The following is a 17397-nucleotide window of genomic DNA, read 5'->3' as shown; positions in this document are numbered from 1 at the left end:
AAGTGGATGAAGAACTTTGTTTTCTATTTCAAGAGACGGTCCTTGATAGCATCAAAATGCTCAATAAGCGTACAATCGTATATCTTCTTTGCAAAGTTGAGAATCTCAAGATTTTACACACAAGTAAATCCCGGTCAGCTTGGACATTAAAGCGAAAAATATAAAATTGTGTCTTTTTCTTTTTTCTTCCACACACAAAAAAAATTTTTTTGATTTCAATCACGAAAATCGCGGATTCAATAATTTTTTTAATTGAAATGTCTTCAATCACGAAAATAATAGTATCAATCACCCATTTTGATTGAAAACCAACACGATTTTTAATTAAAAATTTAATTGACTTTTGTCACGGAATCAATTAATTGTGTGATTGAATCAATTAAAAACGTGATTGATTTTTAACATAAAATTCAATCACAGTTTTAATTGAATCAATTAAAATTTTAATTAATTTCGCGACAAAAATCAATCAACTATTTGATTCATTCAATTAAATAATTAATTGAAATTGGCTATAAATTTCGATCAAAAAATGTATATATTGCGAAATCGTATTTAGTTTTTTTCTTTTGAAATAAAAGAAAATATGTGTTTCTTATAAAACATATTTAATATTTTATTATTTTTTGAATTATGCAATAGACAAATAAATTTGGTTCTTGTCATTTGTGTTTTGTTCTAACATAACTTACAATTTCAACTACTATCAATAACTACTACAGGGTGAAAAAATAAATTATATAAATCATTATCTTCCTTATAATAATAACCATGTTAGCATGTTCCTTCTAATATGTAGATGCGCATAGATTTCCAATAATTCAGCAGCCTGTAAGCTAAATTAGTTTTTCTGAAAGTAAACAGAATAATTCGAATTTAATTTTGTTCAATTAAAAGTTAATTTTGTTAAACATTACCTGCATAGAATATCAAGTTCAATTCTTAGTTCCAGGTTGCAGATTTATAATCTTCTTTTGCAGTTGTAGTCTTTTAGCATAAAAAGGTGTATTAAGGAGCTCGGTAATTTGGTGTTATATTTGGTATTATATTGATGATACTTTGCAAATTCTGGAAATAGAAAAAAATATAAATGGAAAATACATATTTTTATTATTATCGGATATTTTTCATATTTTTAAATCCAAAAGAAAGAACTTTTTTACCATTACATAATTCAGCTCATTAGTTTATATACCAGATATACTGCTCTCTACTTGGGTTCAAACTGAAAAAGACAGGTAAAACAAAAATGCAATTTAATGCCAACGCTACTTCGCAACTTCAAGTTGAATCTTCCAACAAACCCATACCGCTCTTGGTTTTAAGAAAACTAGGAGTGAAAAAAATTTATAATTTTAAAAGATCAATACGGTACCCACTTTTTTATTGCAAACATATTATTATATATTTGATAAAATGATGGAGTTGATGGGATTGATTGGTCAATTTCACGAAATAAAATTGGTCACTAAAAGAAATGAATAAAAAATATATTATTTTAGTCCGTTTAATGTAAACAGGCTTCAATGGAAAACGGTATTCACATTTCACAATTTTTTACCTTCAATAAACGTAGATTGTTTTCCATTTTTACAATACCACAAAACACAAACACAGGTAATTTCAAATGCGTTCTGTCATATATTTTTTTCAAACCTTTACCACGTGTCCGTTTGTTGTTGCACACTTTATTTATTTCAACCCTTTGCTATGATTTGTTGTTGCGTTCAAAATATTTATGCACACATTTTGAATGCAGCAGACAGAATGTCGCCAATCATGTTTTTCAATTTACGTGAAAAACAAAAACCCAACCGTTCGTTACGAGTTACTTCCACAGACTGATCTCTCCATCATACATTGTTGAATAAATACCCATTCTCTTGTTCTCTTTTCGCTCTTTCCATTGCTCAAAATTATTCAGTTTCAATCACAAAGGTGATTGGATCAATCACATGTGTAATTGGAAACGGAAAAAATTTCAATCACGTTTGTAATTGAAAATTATTTCCGAATTGATTAACAAATTGATTGAATCAATTAATATTTTAATTGGAAACGTAACAAATATCAATCATTTTTTTAATTGGTTTTTATTCGGATTTGATTAAATAATTAATTGAATCAATTAACATATTAATTGAATCCGTTTCCAAATTCAATTAAGTGTTTAATTGAAAAAATTTTGGTGATAATTTTTTGTGTGCAGGATTTAGAAAAGAAATCGGAGTACAAATCCAAATTTCGAAGCCCACAATTTTTGTCAAATACAATTTAACAAGGCTAAAGGCATTCAGACCCTGGTCTCCCTTGTGCCTGAAAATTTGCCATATCGTTTTGTAAACATCTCCGCTGTAGCGGAGCTCATGAGAGGAATACGTTTTACAAGATTATTTTGTCCAGATTCTGTATTAGGTCATTAATCAATACATAATGTTAATATAATATATATTTAAATAATAACTAAAAAAATAACAAATAGATGGTTTATTTAATTTCACAAGCTTTGGTTGTCCTACAAAAATAGTTAGTTGTTTTCATTATTGCCAATTTGAGTGTTGATATGCCAAAATTGTAGTTATCCAAACAATTTTATGTACAGTTGTTACAACAAATTATGTAGGTTATATTCCGATAGTAGACGCAACCAAATAATTCGGTTGGCAAAGAAATTGGTTGGCACAACAAATTTGTTTTCTGTGAGTGGGTGTAAAAATTATATGTTTGGAACTCAAATTTTTTAACACAATATTTTTAAGTGCAAGCATACAATGTTCATAAACTAGCATACACATATGTTAATATAATATAACATATTATGTTTGGAACACAACATTTTTGTAAATATAATATGCTTGGATGCATACATATATTAATTTAGAAATAGCCTATAAACATATATGTGTTTAGAAAGAGAGAGACCTAGAGAGTATGCTGCAAGTAAAAGTAACCAATTAGCGCCTTAAAAATATACATATATACACAAAAAAAATTCATTAAAATTTTTTCTACCAGTGTATGCCCAAGGTGAAACATAATATGTTTGAACACTACAAACAGTATTTTGTTCGGACCAATTCTGAAAATATATATGCTTGAAGCATAATGTGTTTGGGGTATATGTTACAGAAGCGATTTTTTGAGGGCGTGCAACACTTTTTTCCCAAATGAAATCTCCATAAGTGAGTTTACATTTAATAATGGACTGCTATTACATGTCTAGTTTTTATACCCTAAACCACATAGTGGTCAGGGTATAATAATTTTTATTTTGAAAATGTGTCTACAAGAAATATTGATTTTAGACTATCAACTCTATACACTCAAAAAAATTTTACTTTGATCAAAAAATTTTGACGTTCCCTTAAGGATTTTGGTATTGATTCCGAGCCAAAGAGGCGGCTTCTTTAGAATAAGGAATTTTTAGCGACCTATCTGGCTTTAAATCTAGGACCAATAAAATTAAAATTAGGATACAGATCTCATTTATCAAATTTTCATTCTCTTTTCGCGGTTTATTAATAAAGATACTCACGTACAAACAAATGCCAGTTTAAAAATCCAAATTATAACGGATACTTCAACGTAAAAAATGTTTTCTCAATTCCAAAAAACTTTAAACCAAAGACGCTAAATCCTCAAAATAAGTCTTATCCTATATTTGAAACGTTTTTATCTTAAATCTAAAGTTTCAATATTTCAGTTAATTTAAGGACAATTTCTTTAAATCAAAAATGATTATAATTACTTTAAGGAAATTTTTTCCTTAGTTCAAAGACAATTGACCTTAACGGAGGGACGCAAATTTACAAAATTTGTGTCCTAAATTTAATGAAAAAATTTTTTGAAGCAAATATAAACTTTATTTTAATTAAAATTTCATTATTTTAAAGAAAGTTGTCCTTAATATTTTGTAAATTTCGCATCCTAAAATTTAGGTTGCGTAATCTTTAATATCACGTACATATTTTTTCAGTGTACCGATCGACTCAGAATCACGTCCTGAGTCGATCTAGCCATTAGTGTCCGCCCGTCCGTCTGTCTATGTATTTGTTGTTCGCAGGATTGCGGTCGCAATCATTAACCGATTTGGATGAAATTTGGTATATGACGTTGTTTTTGGCACAAGGACAAACGCTATTGAATTTGGAAAAAAATCGGATCAAATTTAGATATGGCTCCCATATATATGTATCGCCTATTTCGATTAATGGGGTTAGATTGCGCTAATTTACTATCCTACCGGCGTCAAATTTGCTACAAACTAATCTTAATTACCACCTTTTAAGTGTGCAAAATTTCATCAAAATCGGTTCAGATTTAGATGTAGCTCCCATATATATTTATCACCCGTTTTGCCCAAATTTGGCCATAAGTCCCCTATTTATCAACCGATCTTTCCCAAAATAATCATGGATATAGGTTCAGATTTAAATATAGTTCCCATATACAGTGCTGTTCAAAACATTTGCAACTAGTCTTACCACACTGTTAGAAAAATATGTTTTTCATATGTTCCGATATAAACAAAGTGTGTTTCGGGCACAATTTTAAAACACAATATATTTAAGTGCAAACATGTAATGTTCCTAAACTAACACTAAATATTTGGGACATCTATGTTAATATGTTAGAATATATTATGTTTGGGGCATAAATGTTTCATAAAAATCATATGTGTGAATGCAAACATATATAAATTTACAAATTTCGACTAAACATACATATGTTGTGATATTTTATCCAAAGCGACAGAGAGAGTATAGAGAAAGAAATGGAAACCGGGAGAGTTGACGAAAGATATCAACATAACACAGCGAAAGAATCAAAAGAGAACAATTTCTGTGAAACCGCTGGTATGTTGTTTCGGAAAACTGTTTTATGATAATATATATATAAATGTGTAAATTAAAAAAAAGTGTTCGCTCGGAGCAGGGATTGAACCCACGACCCTTGGCATGCAAGGCAGACATGCTAACCACTGCTCCACGTGGCAAACAAATGTATGTTTCTGTTAAATAATGTTATGTTTGCATGGGCTCGTGGGCGCTGCACACTATGCTATATAAATGTAACTTATAACGATAATTATCTGCTGGTGACCATAACAGCTACGTAGCCCAGTGGATAGTGTGATGGCTTACAAACTGTATGGTCCTCGGTTCGATTCTCCGTGCAGGCGAAAGGTAAAATTTAAAAAATTTATAAAAGTGAATAATTTCGTCAACATTATTTGTATTACAGAAAAAGGTGTCAAGAACTAAAAAATTTCGTGGAAGTGAAAATTACGAGTATGCCTATGGAATGAGCACAATCGTCTTTGAGAAAAATTCTTCTAAGCATATAATATTTTTGGGCTCAAAATGCTTCCAAACATATAATATGTTCACATAAAACAAACATATTAATGTTTCGGCAGTATCCAATAATATATGTGCTTCCTGCAAAATATGTTTGGAACATATGTTAAAGAAGCGATTTTTTTGAGGGTGCATGAACTTAATCTAGGTATATCTCCCATAATAATAATTTTATTGTTTAGCTTCCACTTAAAAAATAAACTTTATGGATTGGTATATCCAAATTCTTATTGGGTAAATGAATGGACTGTTATCGTATGATTCGACCTCTGTGCAAATTTGACCATTTGCAAATACCTACACGGACGAAAACGACTGTTTTTCATATGTTTGGGTGTAAAAATTATATGTTTGGAACTCAAATTTTTTAACACAATATTTTTGAGTGCAAGCATATAATGTTCATAAACTAGCATAACATGTTTGGGACATATATATTAATATGTTAGAACATATTATGTTTGGGACATAAAATGTTTGTAAATATAATATGCTTGATGCTAGGGAGTATGCTGCAAGTAAAATCAATTGGTTACATCCAATTGACGCCTTAAAAATATAACCACACAAAGAAAATTTCATTAAAATTTTTTACTACCAATGTATGCCCTAAGGTGAAACATAATATGTCGAATCAGGAATCGAACCCACGACCTTGTGTATGCAAGGTTAGCATAACCATTGCACCACGGTGCACTGAGGTAGAAGAAACCCTAAGACTACGCCAGAAGAAGATTATCATATAATCTCAAGATGTCAAAAATTATATTAAACTGGATATATCAACCATGAGCTTCAGATGTAGAGATTTAGAAGCCGGATTGCGATTACACAAAAATGTCACAAATAGGTTAACGCGCCTTCAATTTTTACAAAAATGTCTTAAAGGACCTGTGGAGCAGTGGAAATGTGTTATATTTTCAAAGTTTGACTTGCATGGATCGGATGGTAGAAATTTAGTACGAAGGCTGTACGCAGAGAAGAAACATGATTGTCACAATCATATTCGAAGAGCAAAATAATATGATTCACCTGCAACCATGTTGGCTCTGTGAACATGGTTCTAAGAAAAATAAAATTGTCCTCATCTAAAATGTTATTATATTGACAAAAATAATTTTGTTTCAATCAAAAGACAATGGTTACGATCTAAAATGTTATGGTATTCGTCAAAAATGGTTTTCTTACAGTTAAAAGAACAGGGTCACAACCTAAAATGTTTTGATCTTTATGTAAAAACTTTTTTCGTCGTCGAAAAAGGACGCCACTTGGAAAAAATAAAACACGAAATTATTTTTTTTTTATTGGTTTTTATTTTTTTTATAAATTAAATCATTGTTTTTTTTGTATTTATAATGACGTGCAAGCAACCATCACATATTTTTACACACTCTATTTTGGTTCAATTTCAACAATGAGTAATTATTCCATATTTACTTCGTGTCCATGAAATGTACCAACGTAGACATCATGTAACTGCAATTAAAAATAAATTATACCATATATCTGTGCAAATTTGACCATTTGCAAATACCTACACGGACGAAAACGACTGTTTTTCATATGTTTGGGTGTAAAAATTATATGTTTGGAACTCAAATTTTTTAACACAATATTTTTGAGTGCAAGCATATAATGTTCATAAACTAGCATAACATGTTTGGGACATATATATTAATATGTTAGAACATATTATGTTTGGGACATAAAATGTTTGTAAATATAATATGCTTGATGCTAGGGAGTATGCTGCAAGTAAAATCAATTGGTTACATCCAATTGACGCCTTAAAAATATAACCACACAAAGAAAATTTCATTAAAATTTTTTACTACCAATGTATGCCCTAAGGTGAAACATAATATGTCGAAGCAGGAATCGAACCCACGACCTTGTGTATGCAAGGTTAGCATAACCATTGCACCACGGTGCACTGAGGTAGAAGAAACCCTAAGACTACGCCAGAAGAAGATTATCATATAATCTCAAGATGTCAAAAATTATATTAAACTGGATATATCAACCATGAGCTTCAGATGTAGAGATTTAGAAGCCGGATTGCGATTACACAAAAATGTCACAAATAGGTTAACGCGCCTTCAATTTTTACAAAAATGTCTTAAAGGACCTGTGGAGCAGTGGAAATGTGTTATATTTTCAAAGTTTGACTTGCATGGATCGGATGGTAGAAATTTAGTACGAAGGCTGTACGCAGAGAAGAAACATGATTGTCACAATCATATTCGAAGAGCAAAATAATATGATTCACCTGCAACCATGTTGGCTCTGTGAACATGGTTCTAAGAAAAATAAAATTGTCCTCATCTAAAATGTTATTATATTGACAAAAATAATTTTGTTTCAATCAAAAGACAATGGTTACGATCTAAAATGTTATGGTATTCGTCAAAAATGGTTTTCTTACAGTTAAAAGAACAGGGTCACAACCTAAAATGTTTTGATCTTTATGTAAAAACTTTTTTCGTCGTCGAAAAAGGACGCCACTTGGAAAAAATAAAACACGAAATTATTTTTTTTTTATTGGTTTTTATTTTTTTTATAAATTAAATCATTGTTTTTTTTGTATTTATAATGACGTGCAAGCAACCATCACATATTTTTACACACTCTATTTTGGTTCAATTTCAACAATGAGTAATTATTCCATATTTACTTCGTGTCCATGAAATGTACCAACGTAGACATCATGTAACTGCAATTAAAAATAAATTATACCATATATCAAAATGCAGAACAAAAAAAACAGGTACATTTTTTCAATTACACTCCAAAATGAAAATCTTGTGTACCTGATCAATGTTTTTAAAATTATTTTCGCTGCAAAAAAATTAAATGGTCACGAAAATCATGTACGTGGTCTATATGGCCATGTAAAAAGACATGTCAATACGTAACCTATAAAAATACTTTTTTCCTGCAAAAAAGTTAATAAATTGAATGGTCAGGTACATGATTTTCCCGACATGTAGTGCCATCAAATTCTATCATTTACATGTTTGCGTCATTTGAGAACCATTTAAATATTGACAGCATATATTTTTCTCCGCTCGAAAATTATTTTTACAAAGACAAAATATATGGTTTTCGCGACAATTACATACTCTAGATAAGCTTTAAATGGTTGCGGCAACCATGTCCAAACATGTTTTTTCTGTGCGTGTGCAAGGATATAACAATAATGGTGGGGGCAATATTACGGTCTGGGGGTGTTTTTTTGGACAAGCTATTGGCTCGATTTTAGAGTCGAGGGTATTATGCTGTCGGAAGTCTACAAAAACAGTTTGTCCCATGTGATATTGCCATAAGCGTTCCAGCAAATGCCGTCTGCATGCATTATTCAGCCAGATCATGATTTCCAGCACACGTGTAAGGTGGTAGAACAATGGATTACGATGAAAAATTGCGGGAGCTTGACTGGCCAGCGCACTTGCCTAATGTAAAAGTCATAAAATAACATTTGGAAAGTTGTAAAACGAAAAATTGGTATTCATTGTTTGCAAAAGGCTTACTAAATCTATTTGAACCAGAACCATAGGATATCATCCTATCCTCACCAATGGCAAAAAGTTGTGCAGAAGTAATCAAACGGCATGGCTATAGTATCCCAGCAAAAAAAAGCGTCGCCAAAAAAGTAATGAAAATAGTCTTTTTGGATCCGGAAGTTGTCCAAAATTCATCGCCCTCCTCCATTTCAACAGCCGTTGCACTGAATTTGCATCACTTCTTTAGTGTGATCCGAATTCAATGTTTTGGATGTAAATTAAAAAATTCTGCGATATATTGTCACATAAATAATTTTTATAATTTTTAATGGATTCTAACGCTTGTCGGAAACGTTTGACCTCAAACATTTTCAAAAATGCACAATTTTTTCAGATTGGATTTAGCATTTTTTTCGACAAAATTTAAATGATTTGTACGATTTTATGAATTCTTACTCTGTTTTTAACCTATTTGAAGCAAAAAAAGTTAAAATTACCCATTAAAAGTATGAAAAACCCAAGTTATAAAAAAATTGAAATAAAATAACTTTCTGGGTAGTTCAAATAAAGAACATCATTGGTAGTGCATCTTCTGGAAGTGCTTTTAAAGTTGTGCCTTTGGAAGAACTTTCAAATTTTTTTGCTGGGATACTATACTATTAACATTTATCGTTAAAAGTTACAAAAACTTTAATTATTTTTAAATATATGTGACACTTAGTATTAGTTGCAAATGTTTTGAACATGTGGAAACCCTTATTTTTAAATATTTTTATCAATTATCAAAAATTGTTTGTCAATAGTTCCCTTATTCACTTAAATCTTTAAAATTGTCACAATTAGCAAAAATATTGCATTAAAAGTTTGGATTTAATATTTTTTTTATTATATCGCCCGATTTTCCAAATTCCAAAATTTGGTCATAATAGCCTTATTTATTAACCAAATTTACCACAAAGTAATCTTCTGTGGTATAAACCAAACCCGCAAAATATAGTCCAAATTGTTTACGATTTAGATATACTCGTAGCTCCCATATACATATATGTGCGCCCGATTTTCAAAAATTTGCCCCTAGTAACTTTATTTTGGCCATAATAGCCTTATTTAATAACCGATCTTGCTCAAATTTAGCACAAGGTAACCTTCTGTGGTATCAACCAAACCTGGAAAACATCATCCAAATCGGTTCAGATTCAGATATAAATCCCATATATATGCCTTGCTAAATTTGCCCGTAATACTCTTATCTATTAACCAATGTTACTCAAATTTCAAATTTTGAAGTATTAGCCGGTCGTAGTCAGACTTGGAAGCCACCGTGGTGCAATGGTTAGCATGCCCGCCTTGCATACACAAAGTCGTGGGTTCGATTCCTGCTTCGACCGAACACCAAAAAGATTTTCAGCGGTGGATTATCCCACCTCAGTAATGCTGGTGACATTTCTGAGTGTTTCAAAGCTTCTCTAAGTCGTTTCACTGCAATGTGGAACGCCGTTCGGACTCGGATATAAAAAGAAGGTCCCTTATCATTGAGCTTAACATAGAATCGAGCAGCACTCAGTGATAAGAGAGAAGTTCACCACTGTGGTATGACAATGGGTTGAATAGTTAAAGTTAGCCTGATATCTCGGGATGTCACTATACCTAACCTAACCTAGTTAGACTTACATGTAGCTCGCACATAAATATATTTCCCAAGTTTCACAAATTTGGATTTATTACCGACACTAATTTAGAGATTTCCTCATTTTTCAATAATGAACTCAATATTAGTGGCGTACTAACTCTGTAGGTGCAGAATCAATATAGCTCCTAATATCAGACATTTCTGTTCAGATTGAGATAAAACTCCCATAAACATGTGCCCCTTAATGTTCTTAAATATGGAAATGGAAATAACTTCCGAACGAAACAAGCTATTGACTTGAAACTTGGCACAAGTAGTTGTTATTGATGTAGGTCGGATGGTATTGCAAATGGGCCATATCGCACCACTTTTACGTATAGCCCCCATATAAACCGACGCTCAGATTTGGCTTGCAGAGCCTCTTGAAGGAGCAAAATTCATCCGATCCGGTTGAAATTTGGTACATGGTGTTAGTATATGGTCTCTAACAACCATGCAAAAATTGGTCCACATCGGTCCATAATTATATATAGCCCCCATATAAACCGATCCCCCGATTTGGCTTGCGGAGCCTCTAAGAGAAGCAAATTTCATCCGATCCGGCTAAAATTTGGTACATGGTGTTAGTATATGGTCTCTAACAACCATGCAAAAATTGGTCCACATCGGTCCATAATTATATATAGCCCCCATATAAACCGATCCCCAGATTTGACCTCCGGAGCCTCATGGATGAGCAAATTTCATCCGATTCGGTTGAAATTTGGTACGTGGTGTTAGTATATGGTCTCTAACAACCATGTAGGAATTGTTCCATATGGGTCCATAATTATATGTAGCCCCCATATAAACCGATCCCCAGATTTGACTTCCGGAGCTCCTTGGAAGAGCAAAGTTCACCCGATCCGGTTGAAATTTGGTACGTGGTGCTGGTATATGGTCTCTAACAACCATGCAAAAATTGGTCCATACAGGTCTTAATTATATATAACCCCTATTTAAACCGATCCCTAGATTTGACCTCTGGAGCTCTGGAGCGAAATTCATCCGATCCGGTTGAAATTTGGTACATTGCGCTAGTATATGGCCGCTAACAACCATGCCAAAATTGGTCCATATCGGTCTATAGTTATATATAGCCGATCCCCAAAAATAATCTACCAAAATTTTATTTCTATAGAAAAATTTGTCAAAATTTTATTACTATACAAAATTTTGTCAAGATTTTATTTCTATAGAAAAGTTTGTCAAAATTTTATTGGTATAGAAAATTTTGTCAACATTTTATTTTGTTGTGAATGTCAGAGTGATACAAGCGAGTAGTTCGATGGTTGGTAATGAACTAAAAAACGTTTAAAATTCACTTAGTACTTAAAAACTACTTTAATATCTAACCGTGGTTAGTACTAATAACTTATAACTAGAAATGGTTATTCGGTTACAACACCCTCCCTGAATAAACATTGAGATCAAATAATAATAATAAAAAAGTTACATTAAAAGAAATTTATAGTAAACCAAATTCATGAGAAAAAATCTTATATTTATCAGCAGGTACTGCCTTGGTGAATAAGTCCGCAATCATCCTCCCTGTCTCCAAGTATTCGATACTTATTTCGCCACTTCCAAGTTTCTCTTGCATAAATTTGATTCGGATATCGATGTGTTTCGTCCTCGAAGAGAACGAACCATTTCGTGCGATATGCAAGGCGCTTTTGTTGTCTCAAAACAATTTTATTGGAGTTGAAACATCCAATAATTCCTTCTGTAAACGTTGCAACCAGGCCGCCTCTTGCATTGCAGCAACTATCGACATAAACTCGGCCTCAGTCGAAGACAGAGCCACAGTACGTTGCCTCTTTGCACACCATGATATTGCGGCACCTTGCATTGTGAATACATAGCCCGTGGTGGATCTCCTGTCATCAACATTGCCTGCCCAGTCAGCATCGCAGAATCCAAATAGACCATTGGATTTGGTACAATATGTCAGGCCTTTGTCAACAGTTCCTTTCAGATATCGCATAACACGCTTTACTGCTGTCCAGTGGGCCTTTCCTGGATTCGCATTGAAGCTACTTAACAAATTTACGATATAGCAGATGTCGGGTCTTGTGTTCTGGGCCGCGAATAACAATGATTCAACAGCTTCTAAATATGGAACCTTATCCATTTCCTCCTTCTCTTCTTCTGTTGATGGACACATTTTCAGCGACAATTTTTGGTTCGCATCGACTGGAGAAGATATTGGATTACAGTCTTCCATATTGAATCGCTTCAAAACATCCTTGATATACTGCGATTGATCAATTCTCACATCGCCATTTTTCATTCTTTGAATTCGTATCCCAAGGACTGAGAAAGCCTCTCCTAGATCTTTCATTTTAAAATTGTCTGACAGTGATTTCTTCAGTTTGATTGTAGTCGCCATGTCATTTGAAAATATAAGGACGTCGTCCACGTAAATTGCAACAAACAAAAGACGATTACCTTTACGATGGTCAATGTCGCTTCTTTCGAGACCAAATTCTAGGAGAACCTTGTTCAGTGTGGCATTCCAAACACGGCTGGATTGTTTTAGTCCATATAGACTTTTCTTCAAAAAACACACTTGTTTACTCCCATCGTCGTAGCCTTCCGGTTGGGTCATAAACATCTCTTCCGCCAGTTCTCCATTTAGAAATGCAGTAACTGCATCAAGTTGATGAATATGCATTTTATACTCCACGGACAGGGCTATGAGAAATCGTATTGAAGAATATCTGACAACAGGGGCAAATGTCTCTGTGTAATCTATTCCTTCTATCTGACTACACCCTTTAACGACTAGTCTTGCCTTTCTGCGGACATTCGAACCTGTTGAGTCAACTTTTGTCTTGAAAACCCATTTCGATTTTATAGCCTTCCTTTCGGCTGGAAGGTTCTTCAATTCCCATGTTGCGTTCTCAAGAAGAGATGTCATCTCCTCATCCATGGCCAAACGCCACTCATCGGCTTCTGGCGAGTCTAACGCTTCCTTCAAAGTCTTAGGGTCCTTGGATACAAATGTCAAGGCACAAAAGTTAGAATTAGACGAAGTTTTTGCAGCAATTCGCTCAGATCGATGATAGTTATCTGTCTTGTCTTGTTCATGGCCTTGTTCAGCATCGTCAAACTGGACGTTGTCATCAGAACTATCATCATATTCCACCTTAAGACTGTCGATTGAATCATTACGATCTTGTAGGCGCAAGGTTGCACTTGTATCTTGTGGGCGCAAGATTGTACTAGTATCTGGCACAGGATTTGTATCCACAAAATCGGATGCAATTTCATCGACCTCAACTGCGGGATTCAGAGAGCTATTAGTACTTTCTTTGATGTTATTACATACCTGGTCTTCTATAAATATGACATCACGACTGATAACTATCTTCCTCTTTATAGGATCGTACAAGTGGTATGCCTTGCTCTCCAGACTATAACCCACAAATATACATTCAGGTGACTTGGCACTTAGTTTCGACCTCTTCGACTGTGGAATATGCACGAAAGCCTTACAACCAAATACCTTAAGATGTTGCAATGGTGGTTTTCTTCCTGTCAAAATTTCTTCCGGGCTGCATTTTCCTTTTCTGCATGGTATTCTGTTCAAAAGATATGCGGCTGTGACAGATGCCTCAGCCCAAAATCTCTCGTCCAGACCGAAATCTAAAAGCATGCATCGTACTCTATCCGTTATAGTACGATGAGTCTTTCTACAACCCCATTCTGCTGTGGGGTGTACGGTGCAGATTTTTGATGTAGTATGCCGCTTTCAGACAAAAATTTCTCGAATTGTGCGTTAACATATTCCGTTCCATTGTCTGAACGAAATGTTTTAATCTTCCTTGAACATTGATTCTCAACAAATTTCTTGAATTTTCGAAATTCTTCAAATACTTCGGATTTGCTTTTTATAGGTACGAGAAATGCCTTCCTGAGTAGTCGTCCACAAAAGTTACAATAAATCTGGCGCCTGAGAAAGATTTTGAATTAATGGGACCCATCACATCCGAATGAATCAACTCAAGCAACTCAGTTGCCCGATGGCCATCCTCCTTAAAAGAATTTCTGGTTTGCTTGCCTTGTATACAAATTTCACTTCATTTCATTCGTGTCTCTTATCTTGCACAAATTATCATCACAAATGTGAGCAAAACGCCTGTGCCACAATTTTGCACTACTATTTACCAAAAATGATGTGTTCATTCTCTTAACAGATATACCATCCAATCTGTACAGGTCGTTGTGTAGTGTTGCAGTCGCTAATAAAACATTGTCACTGCCAAAAATTTCACATTTCTTATGCCCAAACACTACACTGTTGCCATTTGCAGTTAACTGTTTCACAGACAGTAAGTTTGTACATAACTCTATATCATATCTCTATATCACCTAGACATTCGACTTTCATTTTGTTGTTGTTGGCAGCAGTTACTTCTCTGCTCTTTGTTGTTCTTGAGTTTGCCATGTATGTATTGGTGTTGGTCATATGTGCCGTTGCCCCAGAATCACTGTACCAATCATCAGCTTTCATTTCACTGGGTGTAAAAAGAGATAGCAATAAGAGTCGATCGGTTTCTTTCTTTTTTCCGCTACTTTCTTTTCTTTTATTTGGGCAATCCTTTATGTAATGACCTTCCTTTTTGCAACCATGGCACTTGAACTTTTTTACTTTTGCTCCCCTTCTTTTCGCAAAAAATGCGCTTCCCTCGCTTTTTATGGCGTCGAATTTTACATCTTGCAACAACAAATTTTTAACTGCGTCTACTGTTAATTTTGATTTCGAATTCTCAACAGCAAGGACGAGGGACCGAAACTCCTCCGGCAATCCTGCGAGCATTAAAGATACGATCAGCTCGTCATCTATGTTGAGTCCACTTTGTTGCACTTTCATTGATGCCATAATCATCTTGTTGACATATTCCTCCATGGAATCAAAATCGGACAATTTTAGCTGCACCAGCTGCTTAAGGAGTTCGACTTTTCTGGTCAAACCAGTGTCTTCAAAAGAAGAGACTAGAGCACACCACGCTGCCTTTGCAGTTGTCGCCTTTGCAATATGAGCAAAATTAGATGGCTAAACTATTAGCGTTATTTCAGCCAAAGCTCTTTCATTTGCCTCCTTTTCCTTTTCATTTGCTGTAGCAGACAACTCATTTTCAACAACTTTCCAGCAATTCTTCAATATAAGGTACGATTTTGCTTGTCGCTTCCATACGTCGAAATTTTCACGACCTCTCAACTTCTCAAACGGGAAAGACAAATTCGATGCCATCTTTAAATCGCTTCTTATATTTCACCAGAATTTAATTTAAATATCAAAAAAAACTTCGCGTCACTCTGGGCCCATAACCTGTTGTGAATGTCAGAGTGATACAAGCGAGTAGTTCGATGGTTGGTAATGAACTAAAAAACGTTTTATTTAAAATTCACTTAGTACTTAAAAACTACTTTAATATCTAACCGTGGTTAGTACTAATAACTTATAACTAGAAATGGTTATTCGGTTATAGCATATTGCTATAGAAAATTTTGTCAAAATTTTATTTCTATAGAAAATGTTGTCACATTGAATTATATACGTATTTAATCTTCCTTTTTTGTTTAATATATACCCCGTATGGACTAACTTACAATTGAGAAGACGGTGTAAAGAAGTTTTAAGATACCTTGCCATCGGCAAGTGTTACCTCAACAAAAATAATTCGATTGTGGATGACAGTCTTTAGTACAAGTTTCTATGCAATCCATTTTGGAGGGTACATAAGATTCGGCCTGGCCGAACTTACGGCCGTATATACTTGTTTTATTTAATTAACGCGTTCAATTGGATAATTAACAAATAAAAGCGTAAAAACATCAATTATTTTCTCAACGAACTTTTTTAAATGGATTAAAAAGTTAATTATACCATTTAAATTCAACTTCAATCATCTTTCTAATTGGAAACATTTTAGTTATATTTTTTTATGTAAATAATACCTTATATTCTCTGGTGTCGAATCATAATTTTATTCGAAAACAAACACTGGGTTGAAAATATATCTGCATAAGAATAATTTTAAAAACCGTGCGTTGCTAATATATATCTAATTTAACGTATACCATTATTATTTCTTTTGCAGTGTGTATGGTCAAAAGCATTTCGGAAATTGCAGAATTATATGTGACATCATGTCTAAAACACAATACGAAGCCATTACAATGTATTCTGGACCACTTGAAGGTTGTGGATCTGACTGAACAGTTGAGACAACCATTGCTTTCCCTAAAGTCAATAGAATTAGCGCCAAGTGATTGTGAAGCATTGGAGGAAGTTCTCAAAAGGGTATGTAACTATATGTTTGTGAAGATAAATTCGAATTTGAAATTTGCAGCAAAAACTTAGCCGAGACACAAATCATCACTTTAAATACGAATTTAGTTTTTCAAATTCGAATTTGAATTTTTACTATTTGGCTTGCTCTGCAACCATACCGCGTGCGGTATAGAGACTAGGTTCATTGGAATGGGCTTCAGCTCAGCTTTCATACCCACGAAAGTCTTCATTAGAAAAGTATTTGTGAAAAGCGCAAATTGGAAAATACTTTTCCAACAAATTTTTAAATTTTAAAGTTTTATTTAAATGTTAAAGACAATTTTATTATTATTGTCAATATACTGGGTATCTTCGGTCTACATGGGACATGATAGGGAGATGCCTCCATGCGCCGTTAAGACCTTAGTTGAGGAGTCACTGAAAACAAAGACAAAACTCATTATGGGATGCTATGCAAATGCACATCATAGTATTTGGGGAAGTAGTGATACTAATGCAAGGGGAGAGTCGCTAATAGAATTTATTTTGCGTACTAACCTGGTAGTTTGCAGTAAGGGAGAT

The 17397-nt window shown here is 33.6% G+C and overlaps 1 protein-coding gene and 1 long non-coding RNA gene across 3 annotated transcripts in view; one reads left to right on the top strand and one right to left on the bottom strand.

Moving 5' to 3' along the window:
* The window catches only part of LOC142225680 (uncharacterized), an 85494-nt gene that overhangs the window by 12508 nt on the left and 55589 nt on the right, over nucleotides 1-17397 (top strand). For both annotated transcript variants that reach the window (XM_075295507.1, XM_075295508.1), the window contains exon 2: nucleotides 16643-16845. In XM_075295507.1, the coding sequence (XP_075151622.1) occupies nucleotides 16643-16845 (203 nt within the window). The remainder of the gene's footprint in view (nucleotides 1-16642; nucleotides 16846-17397) is intronic.
* Nucleotides 1426-1823, bottom strand: LOC142223127 (uncharacterized). Its single transcript, XR_012718586.1, has 2 exons — nucleotides 1562-1823; nucleotides 1426-1468 (listed from the first exon to the last, which is right to left on the bottom strand). It is a non-coding gene; the product is annotated as an uncharacterized LOC142223127 (long non-coding RNA).

This window comes from Haematobia irritans, chromosome 2 (genome assembly GCF_050003625.1).
Source record: "Haematobia irritans isolate KBUSLIRL chromosome 2, ASM5000362v1, whole genome shotgun sequence".
NCBI lineage: Eukaryota > Metazoa > Arthropoda > Insecta > Diptera > Muscidae > Haematobia > Haematobia irritans.
This window is presented reverse-complemented; position numbering and strand designations above follow the sequence as displayed.